The following is a 24,147-nucleotide window of genomic DNA, read 5'->3' as shown; positions in this document are numbered from 1 at the left end:
CCTAAGCTGCCTCCTTACAGTATAATGCCCACACAGATGCCCTATACAGTATAATGCCCCATACTGGCACAATGCCCCTGTAGATAATGCCACAGTTCCCACTGTAGAAAGTGGCATACCACCAGTGCCCACATAGTGCCACAGTGCCCATATAAATTGGCAGTGACCACATATAAAGTGGCAGTGCCCACATAGTGCCACATTGCCTATGTAGATAGTGCCAAACACCGCTTGAAGATAGCACCAATCTGCCTGTAGATAGTGCTAACCCCCTGTAGAGAGCTCCATTGGGGCTCCCTTTTGGAGCGGAATCGCCAGCCAGAGTAATCGACCACGCTGCGGCAGGGAATTCCGCTCCAGGAGGAGCCCCTGATGTCACTGTCCATATATGGACAGTAACGTCAGGGGCTCCCTCTAGCCGCGGAATCCTCGGCCAGAGCGTCGACAACGCTCTGGCCAGGGATTGGGCTCCAGGCGGAACACCTGACGTCACTGTCCATATATGGGCAGTGATGTTAGCAGGTTTAAGATTTCGGAATCCTCGGCCAGGGCGTCAGCAACGCTGTGGCCGGGGATTCCACTCCTGGAGGAGCCACTGACATATATGGACAATGACGTCAAGGACTTTTCCAAGGCAGAGTCACCAGCCAGAGAGCTTGCGCTGCTCTAGCCCGGGACTCCAAGGTTGAGTGCTGAAGCAGGGAGCTGACAGTTCCCTGCTTCAGTGTTGGATTCAACTGTATCTGTGTCCTGAGGACGCAGATACAGTTGAAATCGGGACATACCACTGGCTGCTCGGGACAGCGTGACACCGCCCGGAATCCGGGACTGTCCCGTTGAATCGGGATGGTTGGGTGGTATGAATACTAACAGCCTGTGTGATATGCCCTGCCTGAACACTTGGACGCATTCCCCTCTCTCCATACTCTGATCAACTGTGTACAACCTCCTCTCCGTCCCTGCTGCTATCTCTAAGCGTATGTGCACACACACTAATTACGTCCGTAATTGACGGACGTATTTTCGGCAGGAAGTCCCGGACCGAACACAGTGCAGGGAGCCGGGCTCCTAGCATCATACTTATGTACGATGCTAGGAGTCCCCGCCTCTCCGTGGAACTTCTGTCCCGTACTGAAAACATGATTACAGTACGGGACAGTTGTCCTGCAGCGAGGCAGGGACTCCTAGCATCGTACATAACTATGATGCTAGGAGCCCGGCTCCCTGCACTGTGTTCGGTCCGGTACTTGCGGCCTAAATACGTCCGTCAATTACGGACGTAATTAGTGTGTGTGCACATACCCTAACACTGAGAGAAGGGAGGAGAACAGAGAGCAGCCAGGAGCAGTGTGCTGTCCCATCTATGTTAGGCTGGGGTCACACGAGCATGTTACGTCCGTAATCATGTTTTCAGTACGGGACAGTAGTTCCACGGAAAGGCAGGGACTCCTAGCGTCGTACATAACTATGATGCTAGGAGCCTGGCTCTCTGCAGTGTGTTCGGTCCGGGACTTGCGGCCAAAATAAGTTTCGTCCATTACGGACGTAACATGCTCGTGTGAACCCAGCCTTAGAATCAGCAGCACAGCCAGCTATGTACAGAGGTTACACAGACACTACAGAAGCAACATGGTAGGACATTTTTAATGAAGACTATTTAAAAAGTTGCTTAATTTTGCATTCAGGAAGCACAAAAAAACACCAAACTAATGAAAATTTTAGTGCAAAGGTTCCCATAGACTTTAAATAGGGCACATCAAGCAATGCCACTGACATTGCCCATTATGAATGTCATCATCCTTATGATGTTCCAAACCTTATGGCTTAATCCCATACACTGGTGCACTACAAGGAACCTCTCTCATGACACCCACTTCTTGAAGTCAGTTTTTGCATTGCAAAGGCTGAAATCCGCAGTGAAATTCCTTCTTCTCCGCAACAGACAGTGCATGCTGCGGAGGGAGAATTCCGCACCGCAGCCTATGGTCCACAGCGGAGTTTTCCGCAACGTCTGAACTAACTTGCCTAAAAAAGTATTGAAACTGTAAAAAACGGCCGCTGGAGAATTTCACAGTAATGCCGCCACGTGTGGACGTGCCCTAAGAAAAACCCACTATACTCACATTCCCTGACATTCCAGTGGCAACGCTTCCCTGGTCCCTTGCTGTTCTCTATACCGGACATTAGCGATGCTGGGTGTATAAAGACGGGTGGAGAAGCCTTGCCACAGGAGCACCAGGGGAGGGGATTAGTGGGTGGGGTGGTTTAAATTTTCAGTAAAGCGTTTTGTTTTTTTATTTAAACATATCTGGATTTGCGGATTTTGCTGCAGATCCGCATGTATTCTGCAGCGAAAATCCACAAAAAAAAAAAAACAGTGCACTTTCCGCAGCAGAATACGCACCGCAGGTTAATTTCCGGGACGTGGATGAGATTTCTTCAAATCACATCTGCTTTGCTGCTACTGTATTCCGTTGTGGATTTTCCATTCACATTTTTGGACGGAAAATCCACAGTAAATCCGCAACGTGTTGACCTGGCACTAAGATTTTCTATTAGGGCCCGGGCGCTTCAGATAAAGCCTTTGTCCTTCCTACAGAAATGTGCTTTCTAGCATTGACCATTCTAGAAGAAAGCTGAGACTTATCACTCCATCTGCATATGTTGTCCAGAACTATAGAATACGATGTTTCAAAAAGCATCTCAAAGATCCCATATGCAGATTCGCTACATTACCAATTGTTATAGTGTATAAAATTAATCCTTTAAATAAAGTTCTCTTGAGAAAAAAAAAATCGAGAAAGACCTTATCTTATTGGCTGGAAACAGCTGACGTCAGGCTGTTCTTTATCGCTCCTTCCGACGTGCTGACGTTCTCACGTTCTCTTTTTACGGCTGTGCACGCCGGTTCCTTACGCACGCGGGAGACCGAGCAGAAAGCCCTCAGTAGCCGGTTCTGAGTAACGTTAACGCCACAGCACCAGAAAGCGGCCTCCTCTATATTTGTACCGAACGCTCATTCCGAGCCTTGAACTCTCCTACACAGGAACCAGCCGGTGCTCTACACCATGCCTAAAAATAAAGGTGAGGCCTAGGAAAGCGGGGCTTTGGGTGATCTGTGGCGGCGTGGAGTGTACGGTTAGGGGGGTAGATGTCTGGCGGTTATAGTAAAAAGGGTAGGGTGCTCAGTAGACCTGGCTGGTAGAGAATGCTTTGCGGTTTCCGTCCATTGTGCGACATACGCGTATCCCTGTTCGCTACCATGACGGCTGGGTAGGGGTTGTCCTGTCTTCCGATAATCGCACCTATGTGTGTGAGGCGTCTATACGACTGACACTGATTAAATAAGAAAATTGCGACACTCGTAATTGGAGATATATAAGATACCACAGTGATCACTGGGGCAGTTGTTTTACCAGTCAGTAATCCAGAACGCTACAATAGGTCACAATCCATCCTGAAATGGCTGATCACAGGGAACAATAGCTGCACGAGAAAAGGAGATATGCTTGAAGTTGCTTCCTTTTATTTCTTATACTGCGCATATGTTCTGCTTGTATTTACACACCAACTTTGGACCTGGTATTTTACATCTCTCCCGCCGCCACTATCTATACTGGTTATCTTGTAGCGTGGTGTTTTATTTTCCATAGGTTCATCGTTCTGGTCACCAGTGTTGTACAGAAGTGATTTCTGACTCTTCTCCCATCTATGAGGATTCTGTGTAAATCTGTAAAAAAAAAACTCTTATGTGCCTAATGATGTCCCAGGGCCCTGTCTGAATAAATTCTGATGGTTGTGAGTGCTTTAGCCTGTCACATTCACTGTTCTGTATGTGAGGTCATATGACAGGCCAGTCAGCCAATCAGCATGTAGGGGAAGGAGCTAAGTTTTACAATGTTCATGAGTAGCTATATTGATATAGATACGATTCAGGAGCACAAATCTATACAATCTGCACAATATATCGTTCTACCATGATAGGATACAGTAGAGAGTATGGATAGATTAAAGAGTATCTGTACTTGTGTGAAACTTTTGGTATGTCACTTTTTAGAAGTTTTTATCAATGGGGGTCTGAGTGCTGAGACCCCCACGATCACTGAAACGAAGCTGCAGAAGCGCCCAGCTGAGTGAGTGCTCTACAGCTTCGGTTGTAATCGGTGCTCCTTGTTGTGCTGAGGATTGCTCATAGAAGTTCTAGGTGAGATTGTCTTCAGACTGATGAGGAGCATGCCGATCACAGCCAAGGGTGCCAAGTGCTTCTGCACCTTAGTTTCGGCGATGATGGGGGTCTCCGCACCTGGACCCCCAACGATCAAAGCTTCCTACGTGTCGATGACATTAAAATTTTATTTTTAACATTTTTTGTACTTTCGCCTGATCTGCCGTAAAGGAAGTCCTGCAGCTTCTGAACTCTGCATGGCCTACAAATTATAAATGTGATAGGTGTGTGTGTGTGTGTGTGTGTGTGTATATATATATATATATCTCGTTAGTGAGCGCTAAAATTGTAGTGTTTAGTTCACTATTCCTCAAGAAAATGCATAGGGGCAATGGACCTGAACGACCGCATCAGGAAAATATTGCTTTTCACTTGAGGCCCTTGACAAATTTTCTAGTACTGTTGCGGTGCATGACACAGGAATTCTCTTTGGTGGGCAGTGAAATAAAAGCAGCCCCCTGGTTGGTTGACATGGGTTCTTTTAGCGTAGTGTCGGTACAGAGCCCGGCAGAGTTTGATCTCTTTTCAGAGGTAGAATCAGGATGAGGTGTGAAAATCTTTTACCGAATTCCAGACTCTTTTTGTAAATATTTATTTAGAATATTTAGTTTGTGTGTGGAGCTATTTAGTAAGGATATTTTGTTCTGTAATTCAGGGTTTTGAGCTCTGAATATCCTCGTCTTCAATTGTTAGGCCCTTTTAACATCTGCGTTTGGAATTCTGCTGTTCTGCTCTGTCAGAGGAGCAAAACGACAAAAATTACGGAAGTGCAGGCGGCGTTGATCAACTGCGAGAACCATTGTTCACCGGGACCCATTAACTTCAATGTGTTCTGTCAGGGTGTCTGTGGATTTACTGGACACAATAACGCAGCATGCTGCGCTATTGTTTCCAGTATTTTCACTGGAATCTGCAACAGAGGTCCATAACGAAGCCTCCAACGCAGATGTGAACAGGGCCTTAAAAACAAAAAAATCCCTGCAGCTAGCAAGGGGACAATCCTCTTGTATTTTGATTCCATTGAATTCTGTAGGTCCATATTCAGAATTACAGCAGAGGGTTTCCCCTAGTAAAGTTTACATTTATCTTTGGTTGAACAGAATTCGGGACTCCAGGTTGAAACAGTAGATTTTAGTTTCCTATTTATTATTATTGGAGGCCCCTCTACTAATACAGCTGGAGATGCACTTCAATTTCCTTGTCTGTTCAGATTCATCTTGCTTGCCGTGAATCTCATTTGGCTAGTGACCGTAAATAAATAGTTGAATACACTGCTACTCAATCTTTCTACTTGGGCCTCACCATCAAGAACATGGTGATGCCTGAGCCTCACCATTGGTCGTAATTCATGCCAATATTTGTAGAAAGAAATTAAATTTAGCTGAAAATGTGTCTCCTGAGCCGAGGAGAACTTTAAAGTAAGCACAATTGGAGTCTGTTGCTAAAATTGATGCAGAAAGGCCTGAGCAGCATAGGATCACTTGTCAATACGTTCTCTCCCCAGCTGCACCTCACCAGGAACTGGGGGTGTCTCATCAGTGACACCCTCCTCCGTGTGAGAAGCACTGCTTCAATACTGCGGCCAAGATTCCTCCAAACTGGATGTATACAAGTGCCTGTGTGCACAAGCTTTATATGCAGGGCATGCTCAGCAGGGCCAATGGTTGCTCAGCTTCAACCAAGGTCTCTTTACAGGGCAGTAGGCCAGCCAGTAAGACTGCTGACATGAAGCCGCCACAGACCAGATTGATAAGGTTGTTGTTCGTTCAGCATTTTCCAGAGTACATCACAATAGTGGCTGAAATTGACCCGTGGTTTCCCTCTGTGCTTCTTTTCATCTCTTCCCATATGTTACTTGGTTCTCCTTCCGCTTTACTTGCATTATTCAGGTGTTTTGGATAATATCGTATTGTTTTGTCCACTTTGGAGGTTCAAAATTCATAATACCTCGTGTCTCACATTAATAAGTGAAAGAAAGCCTTTTTTATTTTATAACCGCGTAAACCTCATAAATGACGCTATAAATTTGTTACGGTCGCGACGATACCGAATGCGTATGTTTTGAGACTTATTTTTATTTTATTTAAGATTACATAATTGTTATTTATTTTTTAAAACTTTAATGTACTGGCATACATCTATATGCCAGCACATTAGCCTGTGTACTGATAGTACACAGGCAGTTGTTAGGACATACCTAAGTATGCCCTAACAGGAAATATGGTCAGACAGCCCTGGGTTCCTTCAATGGACCCTCGACTGTCTGCCCATATATGGTACGTCCCCTTGATCGCATCACAGGGATTCCCTGTGACACAATCCAAAGGGCATCTCCCTACTCCTTTTCTCCTTGAATCCTGCGGTCCACTATGATCACAGCATTCAAGGGAATAGCGGCTGAGATATTTTACACCATACCTATGTTTCCCATACAATGCTTTTTCAGCGCATATGACTAGGCTGTCCTCTTTTTAGTGTGTCCCAAAGAATGAAAAAAAAAATGAATATAGTCAGAGCGGGGCTGCGGCTGTGTAATACAGCCATTGCCCTACTCCTAAGGGTATGTTCACACGACAGCATATGTAACGGCTGAAATTACGGGGATGTTTTCAGGAGAAAACATCCCCGTAATTTCAGCCGTAACGGCATGTGCAGGCGCTTGAACGCCGCGTCCATTACGGACGTAATTGGCGCTGCTTTTCATTGGAGTCAATGAATAACGGCTCCAATTACGCCCCAAGAAGTGACAGGTCACTTCTTTGACGCGTGCGTCCATTTACGCGCCGTCATTTGACAGCGGCGCGTAAATATACGCCTCGTGTGAACAGACAAACGTCAGCCCATTGCTTCCAATGGGCAGATGTTTGTCAACGCTTTCAAGCCGCATTTTTCGGACGTAATTCGGGGCAAAACCGCCCGAATTACGTCCGTAATTAGTGTGTGTGAACTTACCCTAACAAGTGTGTGCTCGCGATCAGTATGAGGATGCGGCTGGTTCTGCATTAATGAGTTATACAGGCACTGAAGACAGAACATGGAGAGCACACTGCAAAACACGCCCATGTTCTGTCTTTAGCACTGGCGCTCATTAGTGCAGTGCTGGTCGCATCACATCATGCTCACCGCGCGCGCACCCTTGTCAGGACTCAGGAGCCGGGCAATGGCTGTATTACAGAGCCGCAGCCCTACTCCAACAACATTCATGTGTTACTATACTTAGCTGTGTGGCCCCACAGCTTCGTATCAAACTGAACCGTTTGAAGGTACACGGTATCGAAACAGCAATGTGACTCATAATCTGTGCAATTCCATTGAAAACCAAACAAATAATTTAGGCTTTGTTCACATCTGCGTTGGGGTCCCGTTCTGTCTGAGCTTTCCGTCCGAACGGGACCCTGACCAAACTACGCTATTGATTCCGGCAAAACGACTGGTCCAGTGCATAACAGAGACAAACGGAAACCATGGACACCGTATCAGTCACCATTGAAATCAACCTCTGGTTTCCGTCTGTCTCTCTTCAGGTTTCCCGTTCTGACGGAAAGCTCCATCAGAACGGGACCCCAACTCAGATGTGAACAGAGCCTTAGAGGGGAAAACTATAAAAATAACAAAACTACAATAATGTGGTTGCATAAGTGTGAACACCCTCTTTTAATTTTGGATGTGGTTGTGTTCAGAATTAGCCAATCGCATTTAAACTCCTGTTAAATAGTCCGTACACAGCTGCCGTTTTTTAAAGTGATTCTGAGTAACACCATATAAAGTTCAGCTGTTCTATTAGGGTTTTCCTGACATTTTCTTTGTTGCATGTAACAGCAAAAGCCATGGTTCGTAAAGCGCTTACAACACATCAAAGGGATCTGATATTTGAAAGGCATCAGTCAGGAGAAGGGTACCAAAGAATTTCTAAGGCATTCGATATACCATGGAACACAGTGAAGACGGTCATTAAGAATTTAATTATATTTGGCACAACAGTGACATTACTAAGAACTGGGGGTCCCTCAAAACTTGATTAAAACTGGTCCGGGAGGCTACCAAGAGACCTACAACAACATTAAAGGAGCTACAGGTCTTTTTGGCAGGTACTGGTTGTGTAGTGCATGTGACAACAATCTCCCGTATTTTTCATTTGTCTGGACTGTGGGGTAGGGTAGCAAGTTGGAAGCCTTTTCTAGCAAAGAGAAACATCCAAGCCCAGCTATGTTTTGCAAAGACCTACATCAAGTCTGCCAAAAGCACGTGGGAAAACGTGTTATGGTCTGATGAGACCAAGGTTGAACTTTTTGGCCAAAATTCCAAAAGGTATTTTTGTCGCAAAGCCAACACTGCAGATCACCAAAAGAACACCATACCCACAGTGAAGCATGGTGGAAGCAGCATTCTGCTTTGAGGCTGTTTTTCTGCAGCTGGAACTGGGGCTTTAGTCAAAATGAAGGGAATTATGTACAGTTCCAAATATCTGTCAATATTGGCTCAAAACCTGTAGCCTCTGCTAAAAAGCTGAAGATAAAGAGGAACTTCAGTAGAATTTCAGTACAACAACCCAAAGCAGAACCTCCAAATCAACAAATGAATGGCTTCACCAGAAGATCAAAGTTTTGGAATGGCCCAGCCAGAGTCCAGACCTGAATCCCATTGAAAATCTGTGGGGTGACCTGAAGAGAGCTGTACACAGGAGATGGCCTCACAATCTGACGGATTTGGAGCGCTTTTGGAAGGAAGAGTGGGCAACAATTGCCAAGTCAAGATGTGCCATGCTGATAGACTTCTACCCAAAAAGACTGAAAGCTTTCATAAAGTCAAAGGGTAATTCAACAAAGTATTAGTTTAAGGCCCCATGCACACGACCGTAAAAAAAAAAACTCCGTAATTGCGGACTGCAATATGGTCCGCAATTACGGACCTGCCCGGTTCTATTGGCTGGACACCTTTCCGTAGCGCTATGGAAAGGTGTCTGTGCTGTAGAACCGTGCCGGGAAATATGGAGCATGTCCTACTTTTCGGATTTTGCAGGCCGTGCTCCCATACTTTGTATGGGAGCACGGCACAAGAATGCGGGCGTCGGCGGCTGGCCATGCTCGCAATCGCAGGCTGTGATTACGGGCACGGTCGTGTGCATGAGACCGGTGTGCATATTTATGCAACCACATTATTTTTCTATTTTATATATATATATAATTACGCACACACGATACTTTGTGTAGTATTGCGATACTCCATACCGAAACTAGATTTTCCCAACGATAATCTACAAAAAAAGTTCTTCCATTTTCTTATGACGCGCGTGGTGTGATGAATTTTGAACCTCTATGTGCCTCACATTAATAGTAATTAACCCCATCAATTTCCTCAGTAATAATGGACAACATTGGGTTAATTCATGAGATACATGATGGGGGTAATTAGTATTAATTTGAGGCACATGGAGGTTCAAAATTCATACCATGTGTCTCACATTTAATAAGTGAGCCATTTTTAGTTTATTTTTTAATAGCGTAAACCTTATAAATGACGCTATAAATTTGTTATTACGGTTGCGACGATGTGTGTGTTATGTACGGAGACTTTTTTTTTTATTTTAGTTTTTAAATTTTTCTTTTAAACTTTAATGTAATGGCATATATCTATATGCCAGTACATTAGCCTGTGTATTGATGGTACACAGGCAGTTGTTGGGACATACCCAAGTAGGGCTGGGTGATTTATTTTTTATTTTTTTCCAACCCTACGGCCGGTTTTGTTTTTGTTAAACTAAAACAAAAAACTCTGTGGTGGGGAGGTGCTGCTAGTGACAGCGAGTCACATGGTGAGTGGGGACAATCCTGTTGGCTAGAGGTGCACCGTCGGGTACAGTGAGGCACCTGGGGCGTGGAGATGTGCCGTCAGAGGCTTCAAGGCACTATGTTGGCAGGGAGATGTCTTCAATGGACCCTGGGCTGTCTGCCCATATATGGTATGTCTCTTGATCGCGTCTCGATTTCCTGTGACGCGAACTAAAAGGCATTCCCCCTTCTCAATTTCCCCTTGAATGCTGTGGTCTGCTTTGATCGCAGCATTCAAGGGAATAGCGGCGGAGATCATTGGTTTCTCTGATCTCCGCTGTTAGAGCGGGGCCGTGGCTGTGTAATACAGCCATTGCCGTGTGTGTGTTCAGTATGATGTGATGCGGCCGGCGCTGCACTAATGAGCGGCGGCGCAGGCACTGAAGACAGAACATGGGTGTGTTTTGCAGTGCACCCGCCATGTTCTGTCTTCAGTGCTGGCCCTCATTACTGCAGCGCTGGCCGCATCACCTCATGCTGACTGCTCGTGCACACTTGTCAGGAGCGGGGCAATGCCTTTTACACAGCCGTAGCCCCACTCTGACTACATTCATTTTTATTTATTTTTTTCATTCATTCATCGGACACACTAAAAAGAGGACAGCCTAGTCATATGCTCTGAAAAAACATTGTATGGTAAACATAGGTATGGTGTAAAATATCAGCATGGTGAATCACCCATAATTTTTATATATAGATACAAAGTACACTAAAATATATATTGTAAGGCTACATTCACACGACAGTGGAAAAAAAAAATGGCCATTAAAAACTGATCAACGGTCAGTTTTTCATGGCCGTTTTGCATCAGTATGTGTCCAAATTTTCATCCATTTCCAGTCTGTCTGTGTCTGTTTTTAATGGCAGCTTGTCATCCTTTTGCCATTTTAGTTTTTCATGGCCGTTAAAAAAATGGATTTCCTTTCTCAGGTTTTTTTGTCCCAACCCCTTGAAAACACGAAAGTGCCTATGTAGTTAGTGCCACCGTGTCCACTATAGATAGTGCCTATGTAGTCCCATAGTGCCACAGTGCTCATGTAGATGGCATGCACACCCCCTCCCCTGTAGATATCGCCACTTTAACTCCCTTTTGGATCCGAATCCTTCTGGCCAAGGGATTCCGCTCATAGACTGAGCACCTGACGTCTCTGTCCATATATAGACAGACAGAGCCTCTGACATCAAAGAGCAGAATCACCTGCCGCCAGCAGCCCTCTGGCCGGGGATTTCACTCCAAGAGTTAACCCTTGATGTCACTGTCCATATATGGTTAGTGATGCCGGGAGCTTCTCCAGGAGGGGAATCCCTAGTGGCCAGTCTGCTCCCACAGGGAGCTACAGTGGCGCTCTTCTCAGAGGGGGGGTTGCTATCTACAGGCAGTGAGTACTATTGTCAACGACTTTCCTAATAAAGGAGTCCCCAGCCAGAGATCTTGCTTTTCTGTGGTCCGGGGACTCCATAGTTGAAAGCCCCAACTTCACTGTCCATATATGGACAGCAATGTCAGGGACTTCCCCGGGCTCAACGCTCAAAGTAGCGCTGTGTGCGGGGGGAGTCCTCGGTCAGGATCAGTTTTTACTGCCAGTTACAAGGATTGATTCCTGAAAAACGGGCGGTAAAAACGGATCCATTGACTTCTATGGGAGCCGTCCGATGGTGCATGCTATGGTTTTGTCTTTTTTACATTTGTATGCAAAGCGTCAAATCAGAGGTCTAGTAGACGCCCAGTCGACGTCTAAGGTAGCCCTATTACGGATCCATGCGAAATTGAGCCGTAATATGGCCATGTGCATGAGCCCTAAGATCTTTGTGAAGGGAACACAGTGGCTTGACTTTTTTTTTTTTTTCCCCCCCTTATCGACTAAGGTTTGTTACATCATCCACTTGCCATTTTCTTTATCTACATAACCGTTTTGTCCATGTCTTAGGCCTTATAATGAAATACATGCGTCCGTGTGACAGACGTTTTTTAAGTTCGTCTGAATAAGGCCTCATGCACACGACCGTAGCCATGTGCACAGTCTTGTTTTCAGGTGGGCCGGCCGCGGAGTGTCACCCTTGAGCCGTGCACATGGCCGCGTCCATTATTTTCTCTGAGCCTGGACGCAAAACACGGCCGTAATAAGACCTGTCCGTTCTTTCTGTGGTCCAGGCTCCTGGGCCATACACGGACCGTGGAAACCAAGGTCATGTGCATGGGCCCATAGAAATGAATGGGGCCGCAATTCTCCCGTGGATTTTTGGGGGAATTGCATGGGGCCCATGTGCATGGGGCCTAAGTCCTAACTATAGGCCGCTGTGCATAAATAAGAACCTACGTTACGTGGAAATAACTTTTTTTTTTTTTTTTTCTCGCTTTAGGTAAGGGAGGAAAGAATAGAAGACGTGGTAAGAATGAAAATGAGTCTGAAAAGCGAGAGCTTGTATTTAAAGAGGATGGGCAAGGTAAGACATTCTACAGAGAACTCATTTTGTCTGTCCATTTTTAAATGTAGCTTTCTGTAGAGGGCACTAACCACTTTGGTCTGCTGAACTGGACTGTGATGTTAACACGGTGAGAATTTACACTAGACAAATCCGCCGTGAATTTCAAATATAATCCACAGCTGAGACTTATCATTTGTGCCACAGATTGACATGTAATTTAATAAAGCTAATGCTACCCAGATTTATTTTTTTTATATTTTTTTTTTTTCCTGGAGCATGTGAATGTGGCTTTAAATATCCCATTTTTATGCATTGCTGGAAGATTGTCAAGATTTAGGTGCAGAATCGAAACGTGTGAATATAGCCCAAAGGTGTAAAGCAAAACTATAAATGTTAATTTAGAAAATTGTATTACTGCAAATGTTAATGGTTTTGCTTTATGATCTACCTTTATTAATTTCTAGTCCTAGTTTACTTTGGAAACATGTCAAGTTTCAACGTCTCAGTATTTTAGTTTATCAGACACCTCTAACCAAGGATAGATTTAACATGGTTATCTAACAAGTGTTGATAGGCCTTGGAACTATCAAGCGTGTATTTAGATAATCCCCTGTTCCCGCTGCCTGTTTCGTACAAGTTTGTGTCTCTGATGCAGATGTGAACGAAGTCTTAGAGTCCCGTTCTGATGTTCCGTTGGAGCTTTCCGTCAGAACGGGACCCTGACTGAAACAAATGGAAACCATATGTTTCGGTATCCATAGCCATTGATTTCAATGGTGACCGAACCGGTGCCAATGGCTTCCGTTTGTCTCATTTGTACAAGGGTTCCGTCATTTTGACGAAATCCATATCATAGTAGACTACGCTATTGATTCCGTCAAAACGACGGAACCCTTGCAAAACGGAGACAAACGGAAGCCATTTGAACCGTCTTAACGGAGCCCCCACATATTATTTGGGGACCTCGCTTTGTCTCCTTACATCTATTCCTAATTTTAAGCGTTTATTAAATGTGATTATTGTCTTATAGAGTATGCACAGGTGATAAAGATGTTGGGGAACGGCAGACTGGAAGCTATGTGTTTTGATGGTGTTAAGAGGTTATGTCACATTAGAGGAAAACTGCGAAAAAAGGTAAGCATTACCGTACAAAATGAAAAATATTTGTTGCCATAAGGCCTCGTGTGCATAAAAGCTGTACGAAGGCGCACGGAGTGCCTGTGGCTCCGTATGCCATGTATGCTGGTCCATACACACATCATTGCTACTAGGAGAGAATAGCGCTGTAATATTGTGTCTGAAGACTTTCTTTTCCTGTCAAAACCCCCCCAAAAAAGCCGTAAAAGCTATGTAAATGTTTGTTTTTGTTTTTTTAGTTAATAAAAATGTGTATTAGTGTGTTAATAAACGTAAATACATTTTAAAAATTATTTTTACTTTTTTAGATACAGCTGCTCTGTATTCTACATACAGAGCAGCTGTATCTAGTGCTATTCACGGAGACAGTCAGCCTGGTGTTAGAGTAGCCGGACCCGCAGTGCCAGCCACCTCCTAGTTAAAAACTGGTTGTCTTTGTAAAACAACTCCTCTAATTCCCCAGAACAATCCTAAACTGCCAAGCAACAGTGGAACTCCATGTATGTGAGGGCAGAAATTAGGTTAAAGCTGAAAGATGGTGGTATGTTTTTAGTACACATTTTAAAAGGGTGTCCGTGTTTCTCAAGTGCTTTTCTTACTGCTACTTTTTAACGTCAACATTTTTTATTTTTTTTATTTTTTTCCTATCAGGTGTGGATAAACACATCCGACATTATATTGGTTGGCTTACGAGACTATCAAGTATGTATTTTTTTCCTATCCCTTTTTTATATGTCCAATTTGTAACATAAATGTAAAATTAGCTAAATGCCTGACCTGGTACTTCAAATACCAGAAATAGTACCATAGCCTCATAAATCCAAAACCAATATCAGTACTTGTTGCCAAGTACCTACAAGGTTTAAATACGCTCTGCGGAGGTATAATACATAGAGAAAGAGATCCAAACCATGGTGGTGTTGGTCTTTCTGCCTAAATGATTTTGGGGGTATTGGCAATTTACACCTCTGCTATATATATATATATATATATATATATATATATAAATAGTTTTCAATTGTGGACATTAATAGGCTAATATCTCTCTTTCCAGGACAACAAAGCAGATGTTATCCTAAAGTATAATGCAGATGAAGCCAGAAGTCTAAAGGCGTATGGTGAACTTCCAGAACATGGTAAAGAGAGCTGCAGTGCTTGTGCCTCGTGCAATGTGCTTACTTTCTGGATTGCAGTTCTAAGATATTTGTTTGTTTAATTTTAGCTAAAATTAATGAAACGGACACATTTGGCCCTGGTGATGATGATGAAATCCAATTTGATGACATTGGAGATGATGATGAAGATATTGATGATGTAAGTGTCTTATTATATTCTAATGTATGGTGAATAACTGCTGACTTGGGTTAAGTCTAAAATTGTTAAATTGTGTTCACTGCTGGGTGACTGGACTCAAAGCTTTTGGAGGGCAGAAAACTAAATGAGCCTCTTTCTCATGGCAGTGAAATGGTTAAATAAACTTGTTGTAAAATTGGCAGTTTTATTTTGTATTTTAAAATACAACATGGTGTTATGGTGTTTTTCTTGTTTTTTTTTTCCAGCCTAAAGGATGTTTAACCCCTTCCCCCTGCTTGCATTCTTGGCCCTAATGACCAAGCCATTTTTTAAGTTTTTCCATCGTCACATTCGAAGAGCTATAACTATTTTATTGTTCCGCCGATGCAGTTGTATGAGGGCTTGTTTTTTGCGGGACGACGTGTAGTTTTTATTATCGGAGAGTAGATGCGACTTTTTGATCACTTTTTATCACATTTTTTTTTAAGTCAGGTTTAACAGAAAACAGCAATTTTTCCATTGTTTTTTATTATTTTTTACGGCGTTCACTGTGCGGGTTAAATGTAACAGCTTTATAGTCGGGGTCGTTACGGACGCGGCGATACCAAATATGCGTAACCTTTTTGCTTTATCGTGTTTTTTTAATAATAAAGCAGTTTGTAAGGGGAAAAGTGGGTTTTTAATTTTTTTTAATTAACTTCATTCAACTTTTTTTTTTTTTTTTTTTTACTTGTCCCACTAGGAGACTTTCATATGCGATCATCCGATCGCATTTATAATACACTGCAATACTTTTGTATTGCAGTGTATTACTGCCTGGCCGTTTAAAACGGACAGGCATCTGCTAGGTCATGCCTCCGGCATGATCTAGCAGGCATTCATTACAGGCAGACCTGGGGGCCTTTATTAGGCCCCCGGCTGCCATCACAGACACTCGGCGATCATATCGCCGGGTGTCAGTTGGATATGGGGAGCTCCCTCCCTCTCTCCAAAACCACTCAGATGCGGTGCACGCTATTGTGCACCGCATCTGAAGGGTTAAACGGGTGAGATCGATACTTATATCGATCTCACCCGGCAGAGCAGGGACGCCCCCAGCCCTCAGCTGCCACTAGCAGCTGAGAGCAGGGAGATTTGACAGCTCCCTGCTCTGTTTACTTTATTCTAATGCAGCGCCGTGGAATAGCGGCGCTGTAGAATAAAGCCCATTAATGACCGCCGTGAAAAGGCTAATCGGCGGTCATTAAGGGGTTAAATAGGTCAGGACTTTTTAATGGGGTTCTATTTATAAGATAACCTATGCTGTTCCATTCTCTCTAACACTATCTGTTTGCCTGTAGACCTATAAGCTCCAAAGGAGAACACCGATATAACATTGCATGCCATCACATGGCTCCCTGCAAACATTGCCCACAGGCAAATCTAGACTAGTTGCACGTTAAATTTGTACCCCATTCCTCTCTGCCTTGGTAGGAAGACTTGAGTAATCTAAGACTGACTGGTTGCTTGGGATGTGCTTCCTGACAACCCACTTGACAAGACATAGGTTGTTGAGTAGTGTATCCCTCGCATCCAGGCTGTCAAGTGTGACTTGTCTGTTCAACTGAAGCCCCGATTTCAGTGGTGATGGTATATGCCACAATTACTGCACTGTGTGATCATGTGTTATCGCCAGTAATATTCCAAGGGGGAAAGGTTGGCGCATAAGAAATTTTGTATATTTGAGACCCGTGGCTTCTTCAAATTCTGTGCAGAGTGGCGTTCCCACCCTCCACTCTGACCCTATGTGTAGGAAACCAGAACAAAGCCTCGTTTACTTGAACAGCGCTGTGTTGTAGATCGTAGACTGGAGCACCCTGTGCATGAATAAGCTGACCTTGGTCCCTTTGTTCTCTGGATCAGTGGTGGGGCCCAGAGGTTAGATCCCCACCAATCACATCATTGCCTATCCTAGGGATATGCCGTAACCTTACTAGTGTTTTATAGAAATGATTTGAATTTGATATGTTTTACATTGGATTAATTGAAGTAATCTCCATTTTCCTTGGTTTTGCAGATCTAAACCGGAGGACGTCCTTTCCATTCCAATTGCTGCAGATTTGTTCTAGTTTTGATGTTTTTGATTTGAGTGAAGTCCTCCTGTTGAGATGATGCTATGCCTTGGCTCCGATAAAATTTATTTTCGGTTTTAAAGTATTTATATTGTTTCATTAGCGGTCAACAATGCTGGATTTTCTGGAACACCTGAACAGGAAAATGTCCCTTGCCCATAAAGATGATCATTTACAGCTTTTGAGTTGTGTTTATCATTTTTTTAAAAAAACAACAATTTTTTTCTTGCAATTTATCATGGTTACTTGATTGAATGATATCCACAAGTTAGTTTAGGTGGGATGCGCAGTCTCTCCGCTGGACGCCTTCATTTTATTATTTTGGCAATGGTGTTACAGGCAACAATCCAGGTGGTGACCCGTCACGCTTCTCATGTTTTTACCATGTGACGAATTTTATACACCTTCTGAAGAGCAAACTCCTTTGGTTTATCAGCTTCAGGGCTCTTCTTTGCATTTGTTTTAAACTGTTGTGTGAAACGAATAATGCCACTGTACAGTAACTGCATTGGTGAAATACTAGAAGAGGCCTACCTACTAAATATCCCTCTGCATTTATTTTTTCTTTTTTTTTTTCTTTTATTAAATACCAAATTTGTATTATTTTGCCCGCAAATAAATGCCTAACCATATGTTTCTCTTGTGTTTTTAAGAGCTATATAAATATTTTTTACTATACAGAAAGTGATTTTACGATGCCTTAGATGGCTTACACACCAAAAGGAAAAGGGTTGCCTAAAGGGGTTGTGCAGCGCCTCTCTATTTCCCGATCTGACATCAGGCATGTAGAGAAGCTGCTGCACACCGGGCCGGCCAAGGTTGGCATCTGGTGACCGGCAGGAATCGGGTTTCTGTCCTATCAGAAAAGGACACGTTTCACGGCAACTGTCCCCCTGGTGTGCAGCAGCGTCGCTCCACCTGATCTCAAATCGGCAGAGCAGAGGTGCTGCACAGCCTCTTTTTTAATAATCTGTTTGTGTTGAGGATGATCCTTGCAGTTGTGTGCCCAGTTATGCTTTAACATTTTTCACACACTTCAACGTTGATGGAATTTTTTTATTGCATCTTTAACCGTTTTCTGGATATATTTTGTCTACTAAACTATCTAGTTCAGTGTTTCCACCATGTTACTTGATAAAGAAAATGATTGTATTTAACACTAGAACATACAAATTATCTCATTTGGTTCACCATGTTTAGTAATAGTCACAGGATTTAATTGAGCCCCATGTTTGTTGTACAGACTAGTAAGAACGGGATACAATTGGGTCTAGTATCCTTCCCATGATTCCTCTGGCCTCTTTGGTGTGCAAGCTCACCTTGGGCTGCATTACATTGTATAGTATGTGAATTGAATTGTGTACAGATTGAAATATGAGACTTTAAAGGGCCTAATCCAATGTTTCCTCACCTCGCTTGATTTACCCAAAATTTTTTGGAAAGATGCCTTGCAACATATGAATGGGGAAAAAACATCCAAAAACATAATAAAGATTTTTGAGTAGATCTGAGTAATTTTGCATTCACGTTTTCTTTTCATATGTAATGTTTGTGGATTAAGGTGTACAAGCATATGTATACAGGAATGTTCACAATTACATCATCTGACATAATTGACAATTTTATTACTGGCCTATTGATCGGATGATCGCAATGGATTTAGCTTCAGGAACTACTGGCGATTAGCTGATCTTGCCTGGAAAGCTGCAGCTGGCCATACATGATGCACTATTACATACACATTTAAATGAATGGCCAACCATGTAATGCAAAGGTTGGGTGAGCCAGAGTAGATGCCCTTTGTTAGCTGCTCTAGCCCTATTTAGAGCATCCATAAGCCCTAATAAGACATGTGCATAGGGCTTGTCCTTGTGAGATGACCTTTTTACCACTTCTAGCTGCCATATTAATCATATCTGCCAAACCACCTTTCCCATTCTCTAGCTTTAGTTATGCGGCAACTCTTCTCTTTACTAAAGGCCTAAGTAATCTGAGCGCAACTGGAAACTACGGATGTTGAAACATTGAGAATGGTTGTGATAGCGTATCCCTATGGCATATTGTCCTGAATCGCATCTCCGAGCTGGACTGGCCCTTTGCTTAGAGAAGCCAATGGAAACCTAGAACAAGTTTACAGGGAGAATTATTGGAACAATAGCAAAAATAATTGTTTTTATAGCTTAAAGCGTACCTAACCTTTCAGGGGACATTTCAGAATAAACAGTCGTGTGCACATGAAGAATAAAACTTTCTGGCCATTATATGACTTGTATCCTGCATATTCTAGCAGTTTTCCCTGTACATGCTCATCTGTTTTCCCTGAGGTTAGTGGATGGAGCTGAACTTCTCTCAGGTCTTCTATACACTGCACACTGAGAATCCTGCTCTCATCTATAGAATCTGCAGCAACGCCGAGGAGATTATGCAGCAGTAATGAGCAGTGTAGCTGTGAATCAAGCACTGGCGTGAGACGCTGCGGAAGCTTCCTACTAAGTGTACTGCACTCTTCTCCTACTCCTCTCTCCATAGACTTTGATGGGGCAGCATGTATCCTGATCTCTGAGATGACCAACCATCTTGTTTCTGAAGACTCACTCTAGCGGTGTATTGTGAGTGTAGAGGGGGAGAAAGGCATTTTTCTCTAATATATCTTTCTTATTTGCTTGTACTATTGAATGGTGCAGTTTGTTAAACCCCTTGCTGATAATTGGCATACACTTGCATCATATCCAGCAAGGGGAAGTATGGAGTGGTCTCACGTGCTGGTCCCGCTCCATACGAACAGTCGATACTTCACTGCAACTAGTGGGATCCTGATCATTTAGGTAGAAAGGGGCGGCAGCCTCTCTGCAATGTGATCGTGAGGAGCCAATGGTTGTCATGGCAGACTAGGGGCCTAATGAATACCCCTAGGTCTGCCATCTTTGTGCTCCTAATAAGCCTAGAGGCCGGGCTTAATGGGAGCCTGTAAAAATATTACAATATATTGTGCAAGCGATCCAACGTTTGCTGGTCCAAGTCCCCTAGGGAGGGACGACAAAATAAAATAGTTTAAAAAATGTATGTTATATGGTACGGTAAAAGGTGTCATGAAAAACTACAACTTGTACCGCAAAAATCAAGCACTCATACAGTTTATCGATTGGAAAGATAACACAACTATGACTTTTGGAAGGTGTGGAGGAAAATTAAGTGGGAAGGGGTTAAAGGTTGACCATTTAAGTTCTTCTGATCGGGGGAAAGCTGTATGACGAAACTAAAGATTTACGTCTGTCTTTAAGGTAAACTACCTGATATTTTTGGAGTGCCCCTTCTGGAAAAAATAAATAAATCTGGAAAACATCTCTGCATATTTTATATAGTAAACTATTTAATTTGTGTGTTCGATCCTGATTGGATTGTGGATGAAAGAACCATTCATAGCCTTCGTGTCTGGAGCCAGTTTTAGTGTTTAGAAAAGGTGCCCTGTATATGTTCTGTTTACGGAGTGTCAACTGTTTGCTTTTATATAAAATGGCACTATTGCTCCTGGTCAGGGCTAAGTTCATACTAAACACGCTGCGGTTAGAAAATCCAACAGTTCATGTACAGAATAGGTTATTTTAGGCTTAGAAATATCTAAAACACCAATGACTGGTTGATGTTTTTAGATAATACAGGCAGCGTCAGACTGCCCACTGGGATAATAGAATCCCCCAGTGGGCCATGGCTCTGACAATAATGGGTCCCAATAATTCGGCATAAGACACCTGTTTGGATCTAATCACTTGCCACTAGGGTCTATTTTTTTTTTGTGAGATAACTCAACGTATTGGCACTTATTGATTGTCTGTCCTGTGTGTGTGTGCGCGCAATAATAAAAGCAAGTTTGAGATGCAATTAAAAGTGGACACATACATTTTCTATATAGATGGAGGGTGGGCCCAAGGAACTCCAGTACGACACTGAATACAGGTCCTGCTTTACTTGGAGAAAGGTTCCCACGTAAGAACGATTTTGGAGATAAAGGCCCAAATGCTCATTGATCGGCTGATCTGCTTGTTTATGCAGCATTAAATCTTATCGTCGGCAGCACATCCCCCTGTATGTAAGAGATGTGCTGCTCACTTGATTGAAATGTATGGGGATGAACGCTCGTAGTAATGATCGCTTGTCCCCATACATAACCATTCGTTGCTTCACGTGAAAGATACAAATGAGTGCCGATCAACGAGCTGTCTTGCTGATCGCAGCTCGTTTTCAGGAACCATGTTGGCCTCTGTAAAAGGACCTTTATTCCAATGACCTATAGTTGGTCAACACTAGTGTTTCCCAAACTGTGGGTTAAGGGGAGGAGGGGTTCATGTGAAGTCCTCTGGGGCGGGTTGCGCGCCACTCACCGATGTCCCAGTTTCATCTGCGTCCTCAGGACTCATAGTTGAATCCAAAGCTGGGGCAAGGGACTGTCTGCTCCTTGCTCCAGCATTCACTATTCTGTGAGCTGCTTGGCGCAGACAGGTTAATGTAGTGACATCATCGTGACTGTCTGTTCCAAGCCACACTTTGCACAGCTGGAGGAGCAGAAGGATCTCCTCCACTTGTCGTAACAGGGATGGGTAAGTAATTATTTTATGAGACGCTATGGGAACATTATACTGGGTATGGGGGGGCACAATGGGGCAGTGTACTGTATCGTGGCAGCTATAGGGGCATTATACTGTGTGGGGGAAACTATGGGGGCATTATACTGTAGAGGCAGTAATCTGGGCATTATACTGTCTAGCGGGGCAGCTATATGGGGATTACCCTGTGTGGAGGTGACTAAGGGTTCATTATATTGGATGGGGCGGCCCACTCAAATGTGTTTCACTGCCCCTGTTCTAAACCCTTAGCTATGCCACTGATGGTCGTGTCTGGTCACATGACCCACCATCAGCGGCTTAGGCTGGCCTCAGCGACGCACAGCAGTGGGATATCTTGAGCCTGTTCCATCTCTGGCCCGCAAAATTATCATGGTTTTCAATATTGCAGAGACTTATCTTTCGATCAGAGCTAAGTGCTGTCATCTGACTACGAATGATGTTACACGTACGTTAGACTAAATGGGTACAGAAGTGGGGGGTCCCAAACAAAAGTCTTGGCCATAAGTGGGTCCCGGTCTACACCATTCTTCTGAAGAGGGGGAACGGAACCATGTGAAAAGTCTGATAGACGGTAAAAATTACGTAGCGTTACCAACCTGGAACCCGCAGCACATTCCATTAGAAAAATCGCACCACATTGTGGTGCGGTTTTTACAACAGAATTTCCACTGTTGAAAAAAAGCACTCATACGTACCCCCTCCGCTCCGGCCTCCTATGATGACGTTACAGGCTATGTGATGCTGCCGCCTGTGATTGGCTGCAGCGGTTACATGGGATGAAATGCTGCAAAAGTCGCAACACTTGGCTTCCTGTTTCGGGATTTGTATCCCCATTGAATTCAATAGGGGAAAACCCGCAAAAGAAAATCAACAAAAACGCAGCATAAATTGAAATGCTGTAGAATTTAATTCTGCACTGCAGGTCAATTTATTAACGTTTATGCAGCAGGTTTTATCCGCAGCGTGGGCATGAGATTTTCTAAATCTTTGCTGCTACTGTAAACAGGGCTGGCTCCAGGTTTATGTGGGCCATTGGGCAACACAGGCTCAGTAGGCCCCTTTGCGGGGGAACTCACGGTGGCAGTAAAATGGCAGAAAATGTCACTTTGTGCCCCCATATAGACATTCGGCCCTGCTTCTGCCCCCATATAGAAGTTAGGCCCCCAGTTTGTACCCACACAAATTTAGTGCCCTCTGTAGATGGTGCGAAACAGCCCCCCTCCCGGGTAGTGCCACACAGCCCCCACCTCCCGGGTAGTGTGTGCCACACAGCCCCCACCTCCCGGGTAGTGTGTGCCACACAACCCCCACCTCCCGGGTAGTGTGTGCCACACAACCCCCACCTCCCGGGTAGTGTGTGCCACACAGCCCCCACCTCCCGGGTAGTGCCACGCAGCGCCCACCTCCCAGGTAGTGCCACGCAGCGCCCACTTCCTCTAGGTAGCACCTTTGGGGTTCCCTCTAGGAATGGAATCCCTAGCAAGGGCATTGCATTGCTCTGCCTGGGGATTCCGCTTCAGGAGAAGCCCCTGACGTCACTGTCCATATATGGACAGTGTTGTCAGGGGCAACCCCAGAGCCATAGTCCCAGGCAGAGCACTACTAGCACTCCTTTATATCCATATATGGATAGTGATGTCCGGGGTAGAGCTGAAGTCCCGGGCAGAAAACGAAAAGATTCCACAGCACTGGACTGCAAGTGGGTGCACGCCTCAAATAGACCTGATCCGCGGTCCTGGATATCAAGCAGACAAAGAATGGACAGAGGCAGCACTTCCAAAAAAAGCAAGAGCTATTTATTCACCCATGCGACGTTTCAGTCCAACTGGACTTTTTTCAAGCATAAAAACACACATCAAGTCATAAGTATATAAAGGCTTGCAAAGCCCAATTGAAATTAAACAGTGATTAAGACAAAATCCAATATAAAATTGATGATACAAAAACAAAATACAATATTAAAGATAAATATGAATGCCAGTGTACATGTGAATATACAAAGTGATGAATAAGGGACTGGTACAGAAAAAAGACAGTCCTAGGTACATTAAAGTGTTAATAACATAATGACTCACCCAGATGTATATAATAAAAACATTCAAAGTTGTCAATAGCAGAAAACCGAAACCAGGGCTCGTTCCTCTAGGTCTCAGCTGTCCAGTATGTGTGCAAATGTATTGCACACCTGTGTAATGAGACTATCATTACTATTTGCAATGCATAGCGAAATCCCGCGAGATCGCGGGTGGCTATTCCCGCGCATGCGCATTCGATAGCACGGCAGCCATCTTGGCCGGAATTTGCTATCTTAATTTCGCGCATGCGCAGTATGAATTCCAGTACGCGGCGGCCATTTTACAACCTGGAAGAAAATATCACGTCCAGGAACGTAACTAGAATGGAACAACAGGTCAGATAATGTTTCAAACAGAGGATTTTATCAGCAATAAACATTTAGTATGGGATTAATAATATGGCCATATATTGTTAGTTATATATATTTA

The 24,147-nt window shown here is 43.9% G+C and overlaps 1 protein-coding gene across 1 annotated transcript; it reads left to right on the top strand.

Annotated features, from left to right (window-relative positions):
• The first annotated feature begins 2,878 nt into the window (after positions 1-2,878).
• On the top strand, positions 2,879-18,532 carry EIF1AX (eukaryotic translation initiation factor 1A X-linked). Its single transcript, XM_075854038.1, has 7 exons — positions 2,879-3,084; positions 12,415-12,498; positions 13,511-13,614; positions 14,269-14,319; positions 14,672-14,753; positions 14,840-14,931; positions 16,967-18,532. Exons 1-7 carry the CDS (start codon positions 3,069-3,071, stop codon positions 16,970-16,972), a joined length of 435 nt encoding a protein of 144 aa, XP_075710153.1. The 5' UTR covers positions 2,879-3,068; the 3' UTR covers positions 16,973-18,532.
• The last annotated feature ends 5,615 nt before the right edge of the window (positions 18,533-24,147 follow it).

Source organism: Rhinoderma darwinii, chromosome 2 (genome assembly GCF_050947455.1).
Source record: "Rhinoderma darwinii isolate aRhiDar2 chromosome 2, aRhiDar2.hap1, whole genome shotgun sequence".
NCBI lineage: Eukaryota > Metazoa > Chordata > Amphibia > Anura > Rhinodermatidae > Rhinoderma > Rhinoderma darwinii.
Note: the sequence above shows the minus strand (reverse complement) of the source record. Positions and strands in the feature narration are given on the sequence as shown.

Coding starts and splice junctions, on each gene's coding strand:
- EIF1AX (XM_075854038.1), top strand. Junction 13,615..14,268: donor GAGGAAAACTGCGAAAAAAG/GTAAGCATTACC, acceptor TTTTCCTATCAG/GTGTGGATAAACACATCCGA. Junction 14,320..14,671: donor TTGGCTTACGAGACTATCAA/GTATGTATTTTT, acceptor CTCTCTTTCCAG/GACAACAAAGCAGATGTTAT.